At 46.0% G+C, this 22,915-nt stretch overlaps 2 protein-coding genes and 1 long non-coding RNA gene across 3 annotated transcripts in view; all 3 read right to left on the bottom strand.

Moving 5' to 3' along the window:
* Nucleotides 1-22,915, bottom strand: part of LOC308464462 — a 78,732-nt gene that overhangs the window by 12,041 nt on the left and 43,776 nt on the right. The window lies entirely within an intron of this gene.
* Nucleotides 390-3,810, bottom strand: LOC308463720 (C-C motif chemokine 5-like). The gene is made up of 4 exons (XM_080982299.1): nucleotides 3,585-3,810; nucleotides 2,186-2,224; nucleotides 1,411-1,513; nucleotides 390-607 (listed from the first exon to the last, which is right to left on the bottom strand). The coding sequence occupies exons 1-4, from the start codon at nucleotides 3,655-3,657 to the stop codon at nucleotides 520-522; spliced, it is 303 nt and encodes a 100-aa protein (XP_080838425.1). The 5' UTR covers nucleotides 3,658-3,810; the 3' UTR covers nucleotides 390-519.
* On the bottom strand, nucleotides 12,244-14,883 carry LOC308464446 (C-C motif chemokine 5-like). Its single transcript, XM_080983781.1, has 3 exons — nucleotides 14,680-14,883; nucleotides 13,436-13,538; nucleotides 12,244-12,594 (listed from the first exon to the last, which is right to left on the bottom strand). The coding sequence occupies exons 1-3, from the start codon at nucleotides 14,756-14,758 to the stop codon at nucleotides 12,486-12,488; spliced, it is 291 nt and encodes a 96-aa protein (XP_080839907.1). The 5' UTR covers nucleotides 14,759-14,883; the 3' UTR covers nucleotides 12,244-12,485.

The following is a 22,915-nucleotide window of genomic DNA, read 5'->3' as shown; positions in this document are numbered from 1 at the left end:
ATACCATTCCAGGTTTGGGTAGTCATGTTGCCTTGGCAGCTGGATTTTACCTAGGTCCTAGCCCTGCCTCCTGTGCCCAGTTCCACCACCTACTGGCCAGATTCCCAGCTTTCCTTGGAAAGGAAAGGCAGCTGTTGTCAGACTACAACTCCCATCAACTTCTAGCCATCATGGTCAATGGTCAAGGTGGATGATGGGAGTTGTAGTCCAATAACTTCTGTAGGATACCATATTGGCTGCCCCTGTTCAATATGAGATATGAGGTGAAATGTTGAGAGCCACCCACCCCCAGCCCAGCCCAGCCCTCCACCTCTGCCTTTGGCCAGGACAAAAGGGTTGGGAATGTACATTTTCAGTTGCGAGGCTATAAATGAGAGGCATTCAGCACATGATCAGTATCACTCCCTTTAATCATATTGCTTCACTTTTTGCACTGCTGTTTTTTTCCAGCATTCAAAGCAACTTGAGCCCTGGACTCTCTTTTCTTCCTGTGGAGAAGGAAGGGGAGGGACGTTGTCTCTATGGTGGGGGCAGTTTGCGGATGAGATCCTTGACCCACTTATCATCAGGGTTAGTGCAGATCCTTTTATTCCCCTTTGTGATGAATCTGCAAAAGGTGAAATGTCTGTTTAGTTCCAAGTTGGTCAAGGCCGGGCAAAAGGTTGTTCTCTGACTTGGGATTGACTGGGGTGGTGCTGACGTCTGGTCCTGACATTCACCTTCTAGGACCCGGGGTCAAGGGTTCAAATACCCACATAACATGAAGCTCTATGAGTTATCTTGGGTCCAGTATAGTCTCTCAGCCTAACCTACCTCACAGGATTGTTGTGAAGATGATATGGGGACAGGAGAGCCACATATACACCACCTTGAGCTCCATAGAGAGTTATAATATAAATATGGTTAACATAATCCAATCAGAGTTGAGGGGCTTAAGGCAACTTGTCCAGCCCAGGGCAGAGAGGAGATTCCATCTAGGGACCTTCTGACAACTTGAAGACTTAGGAATGACTCTGCTCTCACACACATCATACCCTTAAAGCACTCTTAATACCACTTTCACAGTTTTGGCTCTGCCCCAAGGAATCCCAGGAGTTGTGCTTTCTTACGTGTCCTGGGAACTGTAGTTCTGCAAGGGATAAACTAAACTTCTCAAGATTCTTTAAGTGGCACCAATGTCTTTTCAATGAATGGGGTGGATGTGACCTGGGTGGACCTTAACTCAAGAGAATTGCTAGTGGATTTGTACAAATCATTAGCCAAGTACAAGAAGTTGGCTGCAACTCAGCGACGAGCTAAACAATTGAAAACAAAGAAAACCCTTTGTTACTTTGGAACATGCAGAACGTTCAGATGTTTCTGGTTGTTGCTGCTTTTAAAAAAATAAAAAATAAACTTGTTGCCACTTACATGATAGCCGGCAGGGGGCAGGTACTGCCTGCATACTCATAGCTAACCAAGAGCTTGAGTGGAATGGGTTTCCTGCTATATTTCACGCAGCAGTGACTTGAGCCTGTGAAGGAGAGGTGAGGATTGGAACAGTTTAGTGGCTTCTGTACCATGGAACGTGAAAGGGGGATAGTTTTCACAGAGGCTCTGGGAGGTCCCAGCCTCTCCTGGACAGGGGAAGTGTTCATTTTCCTTCCGATCAAGGGAGGTTCACTGGGGAGGGCTGGAATAGACCTCCTTCACTCCCCATCCACCTTAACTGATGCTTCATGAAAAGGAGCCTGAATCTCCCTGCAATGGATGTTGCCTCCCACACAACAGGCTCAGGCTGGGGCAGCAGGGGCAGCCTTAAAAACTGTGGCCTGAAATATGATGATAGGACTGTCACATGGAAGATGGAGCAAGCTTTCTTTTCCTGCTGCACCAGAGGGGAGGACCCAAACCAATGAATTCAAAAAACAAGAAAGGAGATTCCGACTCAATGTTAAGAAGAACTTTCTGAGTGTAGGAGTCATTCAACAGTGGAACAGGTTCCCTTGGAAGTGGTGCTTTCTAAGCAGACGTTGGATGGCCTAGAGGACCTTTGGGTGCATTCCAACTTTACAGTTTTATGATTCTATGAAACGGCTGTCTGAACAGCATCCTTAGGACAGAGTAGAGAAGGAACTGCCCATGTGAATCTGGCACCAGCTTCCTCTTTGAGTATAGTTGAGGAGGGAGGACAAGGAAGACTTACCATCACGAGCCTCATCCTGGGTCTCCTTGGTGTCTTCTCCTGATGGAGAGAAATGAATGGCAGCTCAATATAAATTGCTCTCCCTTTCAACCATCCAGCATCCCATTGCCAAGGATACGGGATTCTTTGCCCTGTGAAACTTTCATTGCTAGCCTGTGACTTGGGTGAGACATTTCTTTTTTCCTTTTTTAATTTTAATTTTTTATTTTCAGAAGGTTGCAAATTCAATACAGTGGTACCTCAGGTTAAGTACTTAATTCGTTCCAGAGGTCCATTCTTAACCTGAAACCGTTCTTAAACCTGAAGCACTACTTTAGCTAATGGGGCCTCCCGCTGCCGCCACGCCGCTGGAGCCCGATTTCTGTTTTTATCCTGAAGCAAAGTTCTTAACCTGAAGCACTATTTCTGGGTTAGCAGAGTGTGTAACCTGAAGCGTATGTAACCTGAAGCGTATGTAACCCGAGGTACCACTGTACACCTTGTGTATCTCCTTGTGAGGAGATCCAGAGACCAGTCTGGGTGGGCAGACTCACTCTGGGGCCTGTGCCACTTCAGCTCTGAGAACCCGTCACCCTGGCACCACAGAACCAAAGAGAAGCCCCCTCTGGCTCCATTAGGGAGCACACACTTTGCAAAAATGTGTATATTTGGAGCTTTCTCTAAAAAGCTGGTGAATTTTCATGAGAGCTTTTAAATAAGGGAATGGGCAAACTATGTAGAAATGCAGAAAACAGACCCGACAATTGGAAAAATGGGGAACAAAGAAAGAGGGAATGTGACGGAATCATCACCCATTGCTAGGCCCTATCCTAGTTAAATTTATTTAAAAGCCGTTATAAAGCACTTAAATATTTTTTAACTCTCTATGTATTGTACAAATCTCTCTATATCTGTCTGTCTGTCTCCCTCTAATAAAAGTAGCCTGCTGGATCAGGCCAATGGTTCACCTAGTCCAGCATCCTGGTCGCACAGTGAAGGAACAGTTCCTATGGTAAACCAGCAAGCAGGATTTCAGCAAAAGAGCACTCTCCCCTCCTGTGGTTTCCAGCAACTTTCTCCTTCCCCTCCCCACCAGCCCCTCTCTATAATTATTACAGCCTAATGATGAAAGCCATCCTGCCCATCTTTCAGCTGTAAAAGAGGGTCTAAATCTCAGGCACACAGGATGCTGCCTTATCCCGAGTCAGAGCCCCTGGTCCATCTCTCTTACTAGCACCATTCACTGGTGAGCTTTTGCTCCCCAGGGCTTCAGGTAGTGAGTCCTTTACCAGCCTTACCTGGAAATGCTGGAGTCACACCTGAAACCTATGGTAAGCAAAGCAGGTGCTCTTCCGCTGACCTACAGCCTGTGCCCCAGGAGAGGAGAGGAAAGGAGGATGGATAGACACCCTTGACTCACCTGAAGAGGCATCAGCCAGGGCAAAGGTGGCCACAAGGAGGAGGAAGGCGAGAGCAGCCAAAGAGAGTTTCATGGCAGGTGAAGATGGAAAAACACTTTCCAGACTTCTTCTTCGTTTATTCAGTCCTGGGTACCTGAGGCTCCCCCAGATATCTTTTTATAGAGGATTCTGGCTACCCAAAATCTAGAATGCAGAGCTGATGTCATGAGACAAGGGCTTTGTCAGAAGCATTGCAGCTTCCTCCTCAGCTGATGCCGAAGGAGATAGCGAGGGATTGATACCCAAGTTTGAGAGGCAGGAGTTTATCATCTGTGGCATCCTTTTGTTGATAAGGAGGCCCATAAGAGCCGTTTTGTGGACCAAACCTGCTGCTGCAGCAGATCCACTTTCTGACCAAACTTGCCAATTTCTGTGTAAACAGTTCAGATGCTTCAGAAGTAGATAGCTGGTTTATGTGTCCCATCAGCAGATGTAGAATGCATCCACCAGCTAAGGACCGTTTTGGAGAGAGATGACTTGACCATGCTCTGATAACTTTCAGGCTGGGTTTTTGTGATGCGCTCTATGTGCAGCAGCCAGTTTACTGGCTGGGGTTCTATTTAGATCTCATACAAAGCCCTGCTCTAAAATAGCTTCACTGGTGCCAGTTTCTGGGTCCGATTCAAGGGGCTCATGCTAGTGTTCAAAGCCCTAAAGGACTTAGTCCTCAAATATTTGAAAAGCTGCCTCCTTCCCTACAGACTGACTTGGGTGCTGCAATTGGCAAAGGGGTAGTTGCTCCACTCTCAGAGGTTTGGACTGGTGGCAGGGCCTTCTCTATGGCAGCCCCTAAGTTGTGGAACTCCCTCCCCACAGAGGTGCATCTGGCATCTTCATTGTACAGCTTTCAGAGAATGTTGAAGACCCACTTCTTTACCCTTGCCATTAACACTGCATAGTTTTAGGACCCATAGTTTTAATGCATAGTTTTAGGACCCATCTTATTTTTATAGTTGTAAGTTGCTTAAAAAAAATTAAGGTTGTGTTTTAATGATATAAAGGTAAAGGGACCTCTGACCATTAGTTGTGGTGCTCATCTCGCTTTACTGGCCGAGGGAGCCGGCATACAGCTTCTGGGTCATGTTGCCAGCATGACTAAGCCGCTTCTGGCAAACCAGAGCAGCATACGGAAATGCTGTTTACCTTCCCGCCAGAGCGGGACCTATTTATCTACTTGCACTTTGACGTGCTTTCGAACTGTTAGGTTGGCAGGAGCTGGGACCGAGCAACGGGAGCTCACCCCGTTGCGGGGATTCAAACCACCGAACTTCTGATCAGCAAGTCCTAGGCTCTGTGGTTTAACCCACAGTGCCACCCGCGTCCCTTTTAATGACGTAACCTGCCCTTAATGATGTAACATGTCCTTAACCTTATGGTTAAGTGTGGGTTGATAATGATATTAGTAATAATAGTAACATTGTAGGTTTTAGGGGTCAACCTGGATGATGCTCCAAGTCGCTTCCAATTCTTGGGGTCTGGCACTCACAGTGCATTGGAGATTAACAGAGGAAGTTGCTGAACAAGTCAGACAGGTTTCTTTGTGAGACAGTGACCTTAGCTGGCCATTTCAGGGTCCTCATCAGGATGAGCTAGGATACAAGAACTACAACTAAGTGAGGGTGCCACCCACTCTTAACTTGGACAGCTGCTCCAGGTCGCTGAGAGGTCAAAGAGAATTACAGTGGTACCTTGGGTTAAGAACTTAATTCGTTCTGGAGGTCTGTTCTTAACCTGAAACTGTCCTTAACCTGAAGCACCACTTTAGCTAATGGGGCCTCCTGCTGCCACCGCGCCGCTGGAGCACGATTTCTGTTCTCATCTTGAAGCAAAGTTCTTAACCAGAGGTACTATTTCTGGGTTAGCTGCGTTTGTAACCTGAAACGTCTGTAACTCTAAGTGTCTGTAACCCGAGGTACCGCTGTAATGGCACAGGTCATCATTTAGGGTGACCCAAGCAGTTTCTGTGCCAAAACCAGGCCTAAACCTAAACTGAAATGTATCTAGTTGCTGGAAACCACATTGGAAGAGAGCATAGCTGTCAACGGTTCCCTTTTTTTAAAGGGAAATTCCCTTATTCCGAACAGGATTCCTTGCAAGAAAAGGGGAAAGTTGACAGCTATGGAGGAGAGGGCTTTCCCCCTTGATTCCTGCTGGCAAGTTCCCACAGGCCTCTGGTTGGCCACTGTAAGGACATGATGCAGGACTAGCGGGGCTGTTGGCCTCATGCAGCAGGGGCTTTCATACCCTCCAACATTTTGGGAGGGCAAATTGGGGCACCTCCACACATCACCCTGCTGCCCCACTGCCTGCGCACTCACCTCCTCCCTGCCTCCTCTTTCGCTTGCCAGCTGCTGCTCCCCCTTGTGCCGTTGTCTGCCGCCTCCTCCTCTGCCCCCTCCATGACTTCCACCTCCTCCTCCTCTGCCGGTGCTGGAGCTGTACTTCCAGCAGCTGGCTTCCACAAGTTCTGCGATGGAAGGAGGAGGAAGAGTGGTGACGCATGGGGGCAGGGTAGGTTTTGCTTCCATTTTTTTGGGTCCCATGCACTGGTGTGAGTCAACTGACTTGGGCCACAGTGTGGGACAAAGAAACAGCCACCTTCTGCTCCACAGCCAAAGCACAGGAGCCAAAATGGGACACCCAAGATGGGGATCAGAAGCCAGGGCAGCTTCTGTCAATCTGGGATGTCCCACTTAAAACGGGACGGTTGCGCTGCATACTCTTTTCACGTCCTTCTGTTATGTTCCTATGGAAGCAGCTGGCTTGTGTCATCTGCTGGACCACCCCTTGTTCCTTGCATCCACCTCTGGGTTGCCGCAACACCTCCTGACTCAGTCTCACTCACTGCTGGCCTCAACTGTCCCCCGGTTACCCCCAGAGCCACCTCAGCTAGGCAAGGGGTCAGGGCACCATGAATCATTTGGATAAGGAAGGAGTGGTTTGTGTCTCTTGAAAGAGATGCTACTTCCTTCCTAGGCACAAACACACACTCTTTCTCTTGCTCAAAAATAGAACGTCTGCGTTGCTGTGCTTTATGACGCAGCATTATGGGGGCAGTGTTCCCTTTTTGTTCCTGGAGTGCATAAGAGCCAATGCCTAGGGGCTGAGGTCCCTTTGGTCTCCCCATTAAATATTTGAAGCAACTGGAGAGCTGCCTTTTATCAGGCTTCTGATGAATTTGCCCCAAAGCAGATGTTTTTCCTCTTGCAGATTCATCACAAAGAAGAACTAGAGGTTCTGTGCTGACCCCAGGTCTCCAATTCTATGATTCTATCTGGAGAGTTGCTCTCATTGAAATAATTTAGGATAGCCTGTTGGATTGCTTCCAGGGAGGACTGGAATGAGCCTTCTTCCCTTCCCATCCTCTTGAATTGATGCTTTAGAGAATGAAGCCCAAATCTCCCTTCAGTGAACATTTCCTCCTTCAGAGGGACAGCTGAGCTTTGAGAACTGTGGCCACTTTCCCCCTCTAAGGAAGCAATCCAACAGGCTATCCTAAATTATTTCAATGAGAGCAACTCTCCAGATAGAATCATAGAATTGGAGACTTGGAAGGAACCCCAAGGGTCATCTCGTCAACTCCCCCCATAGTGCAGGAATCTCTGCTAAAACATCCATGGCAGATGGCCATCCAACTTCTGCTTAAAAACCAACAAAGGAGAGTCCACAACCTCCTGAGGGAGACTGTTCCTCTGTTGAACAGCTCTTACTGTCAGAAAGCTCTTCCTGATGCTTAGTTGGAATGTCTTTTCTTGTAACTTGAAGTCCTACCCTCCAGAGCAGGAGAAAACAAGCTTGTTCCCTCTTCCATGTAACAGCCCTTGAGATATTGGAAGATGGCTACCGTATCTCCTCTCAGTTTCCTCTTTTCCAAGCTAAACATACCCACTTCCCTGAACCGTTCCTCATAAGGTTTGGTTTCCACGTTTCCCATGAGATTCTGTGGAATGCTATGAAAGCCACGGTTTGTGGCGTGTGCATCACAGAACAAGCGAAACGTAAAAGAAAAGTTGCCCTCCAGATACAACAACTATACTTGGACATTGAGACCTTAGAGAAGGAGCACAGGAAGACAGGATCTTAGTAGATATATGCTGAACTCTTCTCCACCAAGAGAGTTGGAGGCTTTGGAATCACACTGTTGACAAGTCCATGATATTTCTTAAACAGAGGTTTTATGAATTCAGGAACAGAAATCCAAAATAACTAGCTAATGCTCTAAGTAAAACAAAGAACCTGCTTTTGTATCAATTCTCTTAGATGCAAGTGGTCAATTGACACACGACCCAAGAACCATCAACAATCTCTTTGCCGAATACTACTTCAATTTATGTAAGCCTCCTAAATATGATTCATACTGCTAATGAATTGAGATCTTCCTTTGCAAATATTTCATTGGATGGATATAAAGCATTGCCTATAATGAAAAATATTTGTCTCAGCTATTGCTTAAAGTTGATTTGGGGTCTCTTTTTGTAATAGCCATATCACAATCATATGCCAAAAATGCAGCAACTATTCATACTGTTTAAAAAGTCAGGTGTCACCCCCTCACTCTCTACCAAGTGGTAGCAAGATTCCAGGGGGTTCCAGGCATTCACCCAGGGTCTGCGTTCCTTTGGAGAATTGAGACACGGCGAAGACTGCCGTAGCTTTAAGAAATATGGTTTATTCACCTATTTGCACCTTCAGTCTGCATGGAGGGAGTCAATGTCTTACAGCATGGTCCTTTCAAGACCACTGCTTGTCCCCCACAGCAGTGCAGCCCTGGAGTCAAAGTCATCTCTCCTAACCAGCCTTCAGCCAGCCTGCCCAATATGGATCCCAGTCTTTTTCCTCCCCATCTTCCTTCCAGCACACCTTGCTCTAAAGACTCTCTTTTCCTGACACCTCAAACACACACCCCATCAGCATGGCAACCTCTGCTTGCCCAGGCCCAAGATTCCTCTTAGATGGGTCATCAACCCCTTTTGTCATGTTAATACCTCTATTCCATGCAAGGCCCTGGCTTGGAAAGAAAGCTTAGCCTGTACTTTTCCACTGGACTCCAATCTTCGCTTCAGTGCTCAAAATAATCGAAATCCTACTATTTATTAATTTCCAAGGTTTAGTCTTCCCCCCCCCCCAAAAAAAATCTATTACAATACTAAAGTGCTGAAATTTGATCCCATAGAGATATGTGGCACAAAACAAGGGGGTTTGTTTTCTTGCCTGCTCTTTGTCCCTTTCCTGATGCCCCTTACAGATTCATTTAGAGAGAATTGTGGCCACCTTTGGTTGAAACTGTTGTGCAAGTAGTACCCCCATGACAGTGAGTAGAGAAGGAATGGTCCATGCAAATTTGTCACCTGCTTCCTCTTTGAGTGTGGTTGCGGAGAGAGGACAAGGAAGACTTACTATCACGAGCCTCATCCTGGACCTCCTTGGTGTCTTCCCCTGACAGAGAGAAATGAATGACGGCTCAATATAGGTTGCTCTCCCTTTTAACTGTCCACCACCCCATTGCTAAGGATATGGGAAATTTTGCCCTGTGAAACTTTTCATTGCTAGCCTGTGACTTGAGTGAGAATTTCTTAGGAGTGCCTTTTTTGCTGAGCAACACAAAGGAGTTGTCACACGAGGTCTCATTGTGGCACCTTCTCATAGGTGAGATTGGCACTTTTGGGGGAGCCAGCATTTCAGCTCTACATTTGGAAATGCCCTTGATTTTGCCTGCTATTACCTCCTACTGAGGAGACGCAAGGCCTGTCTGAGTGGAGAGACTCAGTCTGGTTCCTGCATACTTCAGTCCTGAGGACCACTTGCTCTGGGGCTACAGAGCTGGGGGGAAGGCCCCTCTGGCTCCCTCCATCAGATGGACAAATGACTGAAAGTTTCTCCATGTAGGGTATGAAACAAGTAATTATATTGTTATTACATTGCTGTCTTGAAATCAATCAAAAGTGGGTATAAATCTACTGAATCACAAACATGTAAGAGAAGAGAAGGGTAGACTCACATTGGCTAGCAGCGGCCAGGGCAAAGGCAAGCACAAGTAGGAGGAAGGTGAGGGCAGTTGCAGAGAACTTCATGGCAGGCAGAGGTGGAGAGAGGACTCAGGGACACTTTGACTCTCAATACCTTGAGGTCCCCCCTGGTCTCCTTTTATAGGAAAATTGTCAAGGATAATTTCAAAACAGTTTCCACTCTACCCAAAAGCAAGGGAGATAGCGAGGGGTTGACGCCCAAGATAGGATGTATCTTGGGGCCCATCATTCATGGCATATTTTGACTGACAAGGGTGTCTTCTTGGGCCAGGCCCATTTCTGGGTAAAGAGCTCAGATGCTTCCAAAGCATCAGGGAAGGGCTGAGGACCTGTGAGGGCAAACATAGGAGAACTGGAAGAAGGTCCAGAGAAAGTTCAGGCCATTTTAGGGTTATGGGTGGGTAGCAACTGAATTTGAATCCATTGATTTAAGTTGTATCCTCCAGGGAAGTAGAAAGCAAGCTTGCTCCATTGCTCAGGTGACAGCCCTTCAGATATTTGAAGAAGACTCTCATGTCACCTCTCAACCTTCTTCTACAGGCTGAACATCCCCAGCTTTCCCAACCATCCCCCATAATGCTTGGTTTCCATGCCCTTAGTCATCTTGGTCACCCTTCTCTACATACCTCCCACCTTGTCAATATCCTTCTTAAACTGTGGTGCTCAGAACTCGACACAGGTGGGGATCAGGTGTGGTCTGACCAAGGCAGAATAGAGTGATAGGAAATTATACTTCTGTTGATGCAGCTTAGATTCACATTAGCCTTTTTTGAAGTTATTCAGTCCCAGACAATTCTAGTTTCCTCCCAAAGTTACCATATTCTTCCATGTATAAGATGCCCCCATGTATAAGATGCCCCCTATTTTTGGGGAGTCCAAATTAAGAAAACACCCCTTAACACTTCCCGTGTATAAGATGAGCCCCAATTTTAAACCTAATTTTTTTGTTAAAAAACCTAGTTTTATACACGGAAAAATACGGTATTTCCTTCTTGTTGTCAAACCTATTTGAACAAGGATTCCCACCCTCCTCCCAAGATTTTGCGATTATTTTTATTAGTTTTCAATTATAGTCCAATAGCCTCATCATAACAATACCAATTTATAATATAAGTATTAATACCAATCATTCAAATACCGAATTATAAAATTTAGTTAAAGTGGCTCCCACACTTGCTAGATTTGATGGTTTTCTTTATTTCTGCATTCCAAAATCTTATTGATTTCAATTACATTCCAGTCATAATAATAATCCCTCATACAACTGCAATATTAATAACTTCTATTCGTGTTGACACATTAAATGATTTATAAAACTATAAGTGAGGAGCTCAAACTACAGTATATCCTTATTTTTCCTGTGTGTGGCAATTATTCTGTCCATGTTGTTTCTTCCTGTCCTTGTAAGATATTATGTCTTTCTTTCCCCCTGGTTGTTGCTGTTATCCCTCATGCCTTGGGCGAAACTGATATCCCATTGCTGTTCCAGAAATTTCTCCATCGCTCCATCTGCAACTTTAACAACTGCAAAAGTCACTCTATCCCAGTAAATATTACCTGTTGTCACCATTTTTCCTCAGCCTGGAAAGAGAGCGGTCTGTTGAACTGCAGATGACTCAATAAAGAACCTTATCAGTTCCTTGGCAGTTCACAGACTCCTTTCATCCTTCCTTCCAACTAAAGATATATGAGCAATTATACTTCCAATTAAATTAAAATCCAAGCCCTCTTAGCGTTATTCAGTTGACTTCATAAATAATAGAAGATGGGGAAGAGTCAGCTCTAAGTTTCCATCATAAACCTTTTGCAAAATAGAGCTTCCCTCCCTTTTTCCTTTTTTTTTACACACATGGTTCCATTTGATGTCATATTCCATATTTATAATCCAATTTCTTCCATCCCCGCTTGTACAAATATAATCTGAACTAACATTCAGAGGAGGGTTGCCGAATCATAAATATAGAGAAGAAAACTTTAAATAAAGAAATCGTAGGCTCCCCTCCCCTGTCTTTTGCACCGAATGAAGTCTTATCTCAAGTACAAATCTTAAAGTCCTTGCAGTTGGTTTGCTCCACAGTTTGTGATCTCATCTCTTCTAGCACACACCTGTACTTTACTCCAATTAAGCTCTAATTAACAGGAGAACCTCTGCTTCTTAATGATGGCGTTGTTTTCAGCAGGCGAAGTGCTGAACCCCAGGAAAGTGCAGGAAAGTGCAGGGAACCCTGGAGTCTCTCACTGCTCAGAAATTGGGGTGCATGTCACAACATAGAATTATATTGGGGAAAATTCCTTGCCCAAAATGTATATATTTGGCAAAATTGTGTACAAATGTGGATACACCAGGGGAAATATATGTGGAAATTCATGTGGGTTTTTGCACAGGCTTTTAAAAGAAAAATTGATGCAGAAATATAGAAAATGGAACTTCCAAGTTGGAAAGAATGAGAAACTCAGAGAAACCCAATGAGCCGCTTTTTCTTGCCTCCTCCCCTCTCCCCAATTAAGCTACAGAACGAAGCTGAACCCTTGAGAGCGGGATGGGGGGGGGGGAGGGACGAAGCAGAATGAATCAGTCTGAGGCCCAGAAGGATTCCATTTTTGCCCTGATATTTATTAACATGAAAGGTCTTTGTGACGATGCTTTACAGAAAGAACCTCTGGGCTATCTCACTTCCCTTGTGGAAAACAATAATACAAAAACACACAACTGCTTAAAATATGCTGACATAAATAAATTAAAATACATTATAATAAAGTGCAACTGTAACATGGGTGGGTGTGGGTGGCTGTGCATGTTCTGCACACGGCAAGGCTTTCGCGCACTTGGTTTTCTCATTCCTTGCTGGGTGCTGTCAATGTTTGGGAAAGACTTTGGATACGTTCCTGGGTCCATGCGGCACTGGGGTCTGCACACTGCCGCCTATTCGCTTTCGTGGTAAATCTGCAAAGAGAGAAATGCCTGTTTAGTGCCCAGCCAGCCAGAGCGTCAGAAGCTCTGCACTGTCTACACTGAGTTGCAGCAGTGGCTCTCTGAAGTTTTGGGAAGGACTGACGCGGGTGGTGCTGTGGGTTAAACCACAGAGCCTAGAACTTGCTGATCAGAAGGTCAGCGGTTCGAATCCCCGCGACGGGGTGAACTCCCATTGCTTGGTCCCTGCTCCTGCCGACCCAACAGTTCGAAAGCACGTCAAAGTGCAAGTAGATAAATAGGTACCACTCCGGCGGGAAGGTAAACGGCGTTTCCGTGCGCTGCTCTGGTTCGCCAGAAGCGGCTTAGTCATGCTGGCCGCATGACCCGGAAGCTGTACGCTGGCTCCCTCAGCCAATAAAGCGAGATGAGCGCCACAACCCCAGAGTCGGTCACGACTGGACCTAATGGTCAGGGGTCCCTTTACCTTTATATCCCAGCCCCACCTGGGACTGTACCTGGGACCATCTATAGGCAAACAGGTGCTCTGTCCCAGAGGTACATGGAGAAAGGCATCCCGGCTTTAGCCTGGGGGTGGAGAAGAGGAGGGCACCCCTGGCATTCACCCTCCAGAGCCTCTCCCTCCCCTGGGAAGCTGTTGACTCGCTCTCCCACCTGCACCTCCTCAGAGTTGGGGTCAGGGGCTGAGGCTTCCCTAAGGCCACCAGGTCACTTCCCGGACGGAGAGGCGATTCCCTGAAGCCCCCTGATCTGGTATGGAATTGCAAAGGGGCTTTGGCCTCTGCAGCTATTGCTAATAATTTGTAGCTTGGCTGATCACCCACAAATTGTTTTCCAAGTTTTTCATACTTACACGACAGCTGGCAGGGAGCACTTGCTGCTTGCATAGTCATAGGACACCAAGAGTCTAAGTGGTATGGGTTTCATAACGTATTTCTTACAGCAGTAGCCTGAGTCTGTGGGAGAGAAGAGCGGAAGGGAGTGAACAAATGACTTCTGCTTCCTGCAGTCCTGATTTGGCTCAACAGGGGATTGGACCTGAGATCTTCTACATTCAAGGCAGTTGCTCTGTCACTGAGCTTCTTCCCCCAAAGTAAGAGTCTAGTCCCAAGGATTCTGAATCAAGGACTGTTATTAAATATAGGAAGCTACTTTATACCAAGTCTGACCATTGGTCCATCTAAGCCAATATTGTCTACACAGACTGGCAGCAGCAGCTGTTTGGGATTTCACGCCTAACCCAGCCTAACCTAGAGATGTGGCTGGGATTGAACACGAGACCTGCATTCAAAGCAGATGCTCTGGCACTGAGTTACTGTTCTTTCCCTAAAACTATCCACAGTCATGAGTGCTGAAATCTTAGAGGGCTAATTTAATAGGCACATAAGAAGCTACCTTTCAGCAAGTCAACCCATCTAGCTCACTATGGTCTGCTATGACTGGCAGTGGCTCGGTGTGGTGTCAGATGTGGGGCATTCCCAGCCCTACCTGGAAATGTTGGGGAGTGAACCTGGGACTCTCTCTCTGGCCAACAGAGGTGCCTTGGGGAGGGTTGCAGTGGGGCCCTGCTCTCCTCCCAAGCAAACCCTTTGGGAGGGGACCATCCCTCCTTCACTGTGCTCCCCCTAAAGAATATAAGAGGAGCCATGCTATCCTCCATGAATTGAACTAATGCTCTTCTAAAGTCCTCCAAGTTGGTGGCCATCATTGGCTCCAGTGGGAACGAGTTTTAAAAGAACATCTGAAGTGCCTTGCTGCATCAGGCCAGTAGCCCATCTAGTCCAGCATCCTCTTCTCACAATGGCCAACCAGATGCCCCAATAGGAAGCCCACAAGTGGGACCCGAGCACACTCCCTTCCCATGGGTTCCATCAACTTGTCTCCAGAAGTGTTGCTGTCTCCAGCCACAGAGGCAGAGCGTAGCCACCATGGCTGGTGGCCACCAATAGCCCTCTCCTGCTTGGCCCAGCTCCTGGGGCGGCAGGAGCAGCCAGGAGTGCAGGATGGCCTTGGAATAAGATGGTGGTGCGGACTGTGGTCCCCAAGGCTTGAGATGCCTTTGGCATTGATGCTGTGAAGAAGGAAAGGGGGACTTACCTATATGAGACTGAGCCTGGGAGAAGAGGAGTGCAGTGATGGTCAGCAGGAAAGCAAAGGCAGCAATGAAGCTCTTCATTTTTGCTCGTGGAATGGAAGAGGAGGCTTGTTGCTCAAAGCCGAGGGTGCAGAAGCAGTCAAGGTCCAAGCTCTCGGTTGCTCCAGAATGAGCTCCATGAGTTTCCCCTTCTTCTCTTTATACAGGCAGATGGGGGTTCCTTGGAAGCCGAATCACTCAGGAGTGACGAAATTCCAGCCCCAATTTTGCTTACTCTGGAGAAGCGTCCAAATTAGCCAGCGGGGGAGGGAAGAGGAAGTGAAAAAGAGATTCTGCAATCCCTTGCTGGTCCTGCAGGTGGGTGGATCTGGTCAGGAAGAGAAGGCAAGGAAGTGTTTGCTGTTTCGGTCCCAACAGGAAAGTTTTCAGCACCAGATCTCAGAGGGATGAGAACGAGAACAGCAATCTGTGGAACATTTCCAAGAGGGAGTCAGCAGTAGGGGCTTTTTTTGTTCTTGCAGATGCACAAGAAATAACAGCACACTGAGAAGATTTTCTGCTAGGGGTTATAGGGACAGAAATTCCAAAGAAGATAGTTAAGTTATTTATGTATATAACTTCAGCAGCAAGGATTCTCCCCACCCCCACCCCGAAACTGAAGGATGAAGAGGTTTCCACTAAAGAAGAATGAATAAAGAAAGCGATGGACTGAATCAGCAAAGTTACCAGCTAAAATAAGGGAACTTAATGATGGTTGTTTCATTGAAGAATGGAAACCTTTTTCAGATTATTTAAATAAATATTATAGTATAAGGAACCCGTGAGCAGGATTTGAACTATAAGCAACAGAAAGAATTAGAAATTATTGTAGCTTCCTAACCTAACCTTGACCTTGGACGATAGGTCAAGAATTAGTGAAAGGGAAATGTAAATTATTTATGTATGCGACAACCGCGTCAAGAATTTTAATAGCTCAAAATTGGAAGTCTGGAGAAATGCCAACCAAAGAACAATGACAAGAAAAACTGATGGATTATGCAGAATTAGCAAAGTTAACAAACTACATGAAAAAGACAGCAGTGACTTTAAAAATGAATGGGAACCTTTTACAGTCTATCTGCAGAAACAACAAAAAGAAATGGACTCATTGGCAGGATTTGAATAAACCTTCACCACTTTATTGAATTTAAATATGGAGGATAACAATGTAACAAGATTTAATACAGTGGTACCTCGGGTTAAGTACTTAATTCGTTCCAGAGATCCGTTCTTAACCTGAAACTGTTCTTAACCTGAAGCACCACTTTAGCTAATGGGGCCTCCTGCTGCTGCCGCACCGCTGGAGCTCAATTTCTGTTCTCATCCTGAAGCAAAGTTCTTAACCCGAGGTACTATTTCTGGGTTAGGGGAGTCTGTAACCTGAAGCGTATGTAACCTGAGGTACATACATGCAGAATACAACAAATAATGTAACAACCCAGAAGGGGAAGATGAGGGAAGTCAGGGGGAAGGGGACTTGGGGAATCATATTTTTCTTTTTTCTTGAGATAATGTTATAGTGATGACTATAAAATTGTAAAACTGAATATATATATATATATAATTTATTGTATCGTGATTATAATATAAGAGAGAGAAAGTAGGGTGCAGCATGGGAAGTTGATAAAACAAAAGAAAAAAATATTATGTATTGGAATTATATGTGAAATTTGTGGAAATTTAATAAATTTCATTTTTTTAAAAAAGAAATAGCAGTGCATTGTTAAACTATGGAACTCACTTCTGTAGGAGGCAGTGATGGTGGTCAACTTGGATGGCTTTAAAAGAGAACTGACAAATTCATGGAGGAAAGGGCTATTGAGCGCTACTAGCCATGATGGCTATGCTCCTCCTCCACAGTTGGAGGCAGTGATGTTTCTGAACACCAGTTGCTGGAAACCACAGGAGGGAAGAGAGGTCTTGCACTCAGGTCCTGCTTGCGGGTTTCCCACAGACATCTGGTTAGCCACTACGAGAACAGGATGCTGGACCAGATGGGTTTTTGGCTAATCCAGCAGGGATCTTCTTAGGTTCTTAAATCCAGCGAGGGCTGCTCAGGAGAAGCAAGGGTGTGTGTGTGTGTGTGTGTGTGTGTGTGTGTGTGTGTGTGTGAGAGAGAGAGAGAGAGAGAGAGAGAGAGAGAGAGAGAGAGAGACTTCATTTCTGCAAGCAGAATTGGATTAGGAAGAGGAACTGCCCACCTTAAGCCAGCGGCCACCCGATTCTGCCCCCAATACCCAGCCAGCAGCCAACATGGGTGGACATATTTCACTCTAGAGTCTGCAAACTCTTCGATGCTCCAGGGTGGCGCCTGCCCTGTGGAACGCCCTCCCATCAGATGTCAAGGAAATAAACAATTACCTGACTTTTAGAAGACATCTGAAGGCAGCCCTGTTTAGGGAAGTTTTTAATGTTTGATTTCTATTTTTAATATTCTGTTGAAAGCTTCCCAGAATGGCTGGGGAAACCCAGCCAGATGGGCGGAGTATAAATAAATGATGATGATGGTGATGATGATGCTAGCTCATTTGTTTTTTCATTTCATAGAATTGGAAGGGACCCTAAGGTCATCTAGCCCTGGCCCAGGCAACGCAAGAATTACAGCTAAGGAATCCCTGACAAACGACCATTCAGAGCATCTGCTTAAAAACCTCCAAGGAAACCTCCACTGCCTGCTACAACCTCTGGAAATGGTGGTGGTTGAGATTCAGTGTTGTGCCAAGGGTACCATTCTATCAGTGCAGATATTTCTGCTTGCCAGACAACACTAGCTCCCCTCTTTTTGCCCCCATGTGCTGTTCCAGGGGTTCTTCTGACTCTCCCAAGCAGATTTGGGAAGGGCACAAGGGAAGAGGATTGCGGGGGTGGGGGTGGGGGTAAGTCCTATCGCTCTGGCAGGACTCACCATGTTGGCTTATGCTAATGCAGGCCCTCCAGATGCTTGGGACTGCAATTCCCACCCTCCCTGACCACTGGTCCTGTTAGCTAGGGATGATGGGAATTGTAGTCCCAAACATCTGGAGGGCCGGAGTTTGCCTATGCCTGTGCTAATGCAACAACTTAGTTGAATCTAACCTACTATTTTTTTAAAATAAATACAGTGGTACCTCGGGTTACATATGCTTCAGGTTACATACGCTTCAGGTTACAGACTCCGCTAACCCAGAAATAGTACCTCGGGTTAAGAACTTTGCTTCAGGATGAGAACAGAAATTGTGCTCCAGTGGCACGGCAGCAGCGGGAGGCCCCATTAGCTAAAGTGGTGCTTCAGGTTAAGAACAGTTCCAGGTTAAGAACGGACCTCCGGAACGAATTAAGTACTTAACCCGAGGTACCACTGTAATCTTCATTATTATTGTTTTAACAATAGGAACAACAAACACCACATTTCCTAAACAGGAGCTGTAAAACACCAAAATAGGACATTCCATAGTACAGTAGTAATATACACAACAGTAGTTTTATTGTTCAGCGAATATAACACACTGCTGCACGCCTCCTCTGTTCCTGAGCGCAGTGAGACTCCAGGGGTTCGTGTTCCCCTCGGTGTGAGCCATGGTGGAGGCTGTGCTGTCTAGGATACAGTGGTACCTTGGAAGTCAAATGGAATCTGTTCCGGAAGTCCATTCGACTTCCAAAACATTCGGAAACCAAGGCGTGGCTTCCAATTGGCTGCAGGAAGCTCCCGCAGCCAGTCGGAAGCCACAGAAGCTGCGTCGGACATTCGGGTTCCAAAGAACATTCACAAACTGGAATACTCACTTCCGGGTTTGCAGCATTTGGGAGCCAAGACGTTTGAATCACAAGGTGCTTGGGATCCAAGGTATGACTGTATATGGTTTATTTGCACATATATACATATTGAGTTGACAGTAGAGGGGTTCACAGCATCAACACCCAGGAGAGCCTTGATTCAAACTATAGGGTTGCTGCACATTCGGAATTTCCCAGACATAACCAGAATACTGCAGCCGCAAGCAGTGTCCAGGTGGAAATCGGAACATCTGGGGAAATCTAGACGTATGACAGCCCATGCCGGCAGTGTCATTCTTGCCAATTTCCCTCAGGAATAACTCAAAGACGTCCAATTTCTTTGGGATGTTGCTAAACTAAGAAAAGCTTGACAACTTTGCCCCTCCCCCCCCCCCCCAGAAAAGCTCAAACAACTTTTCTGTTCGGATTTTCACTTTTTGAAACATGGCAACCCTCTTCAAACAGAAAGCAATCATTGCCCCGACTCTCTCTCCAGCTTGCTGCTTGTTGTTTTGCTCACATCTGTGCGAAAACTCTCCGCTCTGGCTTTGCCTTTCTAACTATTTGCGGGTTGAGGGAGGGGCCCCACTCATTTGCCATCTTGCACAGATTCCCTTTCCTTGTTCTCTATATTGACCCATCACCCAGGCTACTAGAATTCCAAGAACTAGAAGCCTTGATGGATCCAGGGATTAGAAGGGTCTTGGCATACAGGCTAACGCACCCACCAAAGTCATAACAATGCAAAAATCATAAAATAACATAACAAACTAATTGAACTACAAATAATATGTAATAAATTACGATGCATGTTAAAAAAGAAACAAAACCAAAATACAGTGCAAAGTCTTAAAATAAACAATGCTTTGAGATGGATTAAATCTGGTCCACTATCTTAGAGGTCTTGCAAATGCGCTGTGTGTGTCTGTGTGAGTGTGTACACCCACCCCATCTTTTGGGAAGCAAGGCTACCAAAGGCATTTTTATTTTGCAGGGTAAAAATTAGGGGTTACCCATATGATATCATTCACACTGGTTTTTTAACACATTTAGCTGATGTTATTATTGGTTTTCATTTGGCTACAAATCTATGGTGCAACTGCATTTGGAGCACTCTACTGTGTATAGTTCTGGTTGCCTTACCTAAAAAAGCATACAGTGGTACCTTGGGTTAAGAACTTAATTCGATCCGGAGGTCCATTCTTAATCTGAAACTGTTCTTAACCTGAAGCACCACTTTAGCTAATGGGGCCTCCTGCTGCCACCGTGCCGCCACCGCACAATTTCTGTTCTCATCCTGAAGCAAAGTTCTTAACCCGAGGTACTATTTCTGGGTTAGCGGAGTCTGTAACCTGAAGTGTATGTAACTTGAGGTACCACTGTATTATAGAGTTGGAAAAAAGGTTCAGAAAAGTGTCACCAAAATTATCAAAGGGATGGAGCAGCTTCCCTATGAGGAAAATTGCAGGATTTGGGACTCTTTAATTTAGAGAAAGGGACGCGGGTGGCACTGTGGGTTAAACCACAGAGCCTAGGACTTGCCGATCAGAAGGTCAGCGGTTCGAATTCCCACAACGGGGTGAGCTCCCATTGCTCGGTCCCTGCTCCTGCCAACCTAGCAGTTCGAAAGCACGTCAAAGTGAAGTAGATAAAGAGGTACCTCTCCGGTGGGAAGGTAAATGGCATTTCCAAGCGCTGCTCTGGTTCGCCAGAAGCGGCTTAGTCATGCTGGCCACACGACCCGGAAGCTGTACGCCGGCTCCCTTGGCCAATAAAATGAGATGAGCACCGCAACCCCAGAGTCGGCCACGACTGGACCTAATGGTCAGGGGTCCCTTTACCTTTACCTTTAATTTAGAGAAAAGGCGAGCAAGAGGCAACATGGCTTAAGCTTAAATTGTTTTGCCTGGCATGAAAAAGTGGATAGAGAAAAGTGTTACTGTATTCCCTTTCCCATAACACTAGAACTTGTGGACATCCTATGAAGCTGCATGTTGGGTACAAATTTCTCCCCATATACACACCTTTACGTCTGCCTCATTTGGCCTAATATACCTGTTTCTGCAAAGCAATTTCCCACATTATAATGCATTTTTGCATGCTGTTTTCAATAATTCAATGCATTTTTAATGTAAACATATCCTTAATATACACATTTTTGGGCACATGATTGGCTGGTGAACTGCATTGCGAAATTCAGAGAAGTGCAACTTTCAAATGACAGTTGGCAAATTGTTTTGCACAAGAGGTAGGTTCACCTTAAATGCAAAATGCATCAAATCTCTCCCCCACCCCAAGGTTTCTTGTCACTGTGGGGACTTCTAGAGCCTCTCTGCCTTGGGCTCAGCAGGGTCCCTTGCACAGCACCCACACGAGTTAACAGGAAGGCCACCCAAAGGTTTCTTTTGAACTGCAGGAGCTGAGTCACCCTGCTGGTGCCAGGACTGCGCTTGCAGGGTCCTCTGACAGTATTGAAAGTAGAAGCTTTGCTAATCTTAGCAGATTTTGTCTCAGTTTTCTGGGGAACTTGATTGAGTTCCACAGATGTCTCGGGCCTGCAGCCAAGCTGTGCACAGTGACGCACAAGGCGCTGATGCTGCCCTTTGCACAAGCACACAACCCTCACAGTGTAAACACACAACCCTGCAGAGGCAGAAGGAGAAGGTAGGGTGCATCATAAATCTTGACCTGGGAAAGCAGCAAATTGCCTGTCAATGGAATCCTAGACCATATTACACACACACACACACACACACACACACATATATATATATATATATATATATATACACACACACACACACACACTGGCACTGTTCCTGGACCATCTGCAACTCATTCTGAGGGTCTTCCAGAGAAGCCATGTATGAACCCAGCCAAGGACGCAGAGAAATTTAAGAGCAGAGTTGGAACAAGGGGTTGGGGGAATCAGCCCTGAGCCAGATGTCCTTGCAAAAACACACATTTACATTTCATGCCTGTTTTGGAGAGGGAAATAATTCTCAGCACTCTCAGCTATGGGCTCTGGTGGCGGTGGCGGGGTGTGTGTGTGTGTGTGTGTACTACAACAGCAAAAGTACAAGCATAACAAAATGAAGAATCAAAAGTGTAAACTATAGAAGCGTCTCAGCCTGGAAGGACAAAACTACAAAGATCCAGTACAGCTCCAAAGGGATAGTAAAGTATTAACTCATGCGAAGATCCCCTATATACATAATAAAGATTTATAAAAGGATTCCAGACCCTCCAAGTGTCCCTGTTTTCCAGGGACAGTCCTAGATAAGCCAGACATATACTGATGGCACTGTGCCTCTATAAGAAATAAAAGCATGTCATACACACACACACACACACACACACACACACACACATATATATATATATATATATATATATATATGACATTCAAGCTTTGCCTCTTAGATACTTTTAGTTCATGAGGCATCATTTCAAGAAGAACAATCAACCCAACCCTGGAATGCCAGTAATCCAAATGATTAAGATTATTATTATTTATTAAATTGATAATACCGATCTTCATCTGAAGTTCACAGAGCACTTTGCAAACATAAAAATACAAAATAAAAACAAGACCACAATACAGCAGCAAATACCCTCAATGCATTCTGAAGGTCATAGATTCTTTTAATCAGTCAAAGGCCTGGCTGAAAAGGACAGTTTTTTCCTGGCACCTAATGATATGTAACGAAGGCACCTAAATATATGTGACGAAGGCACAAGACAGGGCCAGCCCACCCATGAGGCAAGGCGAGGTGACTGGTCTCAGGTGGCAGGATCCCCTGGGTCAGCAGATCCCGATGTCAATCTTTCTCCCCTTCTTGTTCCTGATGCTTTCCTGGTGGGGAGGGGGGCACTATTTTGGGGTCCACCTCAGGTGCCAAAATGTCCTGGGCCGACACTATCACAGGAACATTCCCCTGTCCTGTGGTTTCCAGCAACTGGTATTCGGAAGCATTGCTGTCTCCAACTGTGGAGGTAAAGGTAAAGGGACCCCTGACCATTAGGTCCAGTCGCGGACGCCTCTGGGGTTGCGGCCCTCATCTTGCTTTACTGGCCAAGGGAGCTGGCGTACAGCTTCCGGGTCATGTGGCCAGCATGACTAAGCCGCTTCTGGCGAACCAGAGCAGCGTACGGAAACACCGTTTACCTTCCCGCCGTAGCGGTACCTATTTATCTACTTGCACTTTGACGAGCTTTTGAACTGCTAGGTTGGCAGGAGAAGGGACTGAGCAATGGGAGCTCACCCTGTCGCTGGGATTAGAACCATCAACCTTCCGATCGGCAAACCCAAGGCTCAGTGGTTTAGACCACAGCGCCACCCACATCCTTTCAGTACCTTTCCCCAAAAGAACATGTTTGACCAGTAGTTATTGCAACCTTCAGGGTTTCACTGCTTCCTTCAAGGCAACAGGGACCAGCCTTCTT

Source organism: Podarcis pityusensis (genome assembly GCF_964106645.2).
Source record: "Podarcis pityusensis genome assembly, chromosome: 15".
Lineage (NCBI taxonomy): Eukaryota > Metazoa > Chordata > Lepidosauria > Squamata > Lacertidae > Podarcis > Podarcis pityusensis.
The sequence above is the reverse complement of the archived record's forward strand: the minus strand, read 5'-3'. Positions and strand labels throughout refer to the sequence as shown.

Coding starts and splice junctions, on each gene's coding strand:
- LOC308463720 (XM_080982299.1), bottom strand. CDS start 3,657: ATGAAACTCTCTTTGGCTGCTCTCGCCTTCCTCCTCCTTGTGGCCACC. Junction 1,514..2,185: donor CCAGGATGAGGCTCGTGATG/GTAAGTCTTCCT, acceptor TCTCCTTCACAG/GCTCAAGTCACTGCTGCGTG. Junction 608..1,410: donor TGCCCCCTGCCGGCTATCAT/GTAAGTGGCAAC, acceptor CACCTTTTGCAG/ATTCATCACAAAGGGGAATA.
- LOC308464446 (XM_080983781.1), bottom strand. CDS start 14,758: ATGAAGAGCTTCATTGCTGCCTTTGCTTTCCTGCTGACCATCACTGCA. Junction 13,539..14,679: donor CCAGGCTCAGTCTCATATAG/GTAAGTCCCCCT, acceptor TCTCTCCCACAG/ACTCAGGCTACTGCTGTAAG. Junction 12,595..13,435: donor TGCTCCCTGCCAGCTGTCGT/GTAAGTATGAAA, acceptor CTCTCTTTGCAG/ATTTACCACGAAAGCGAATA.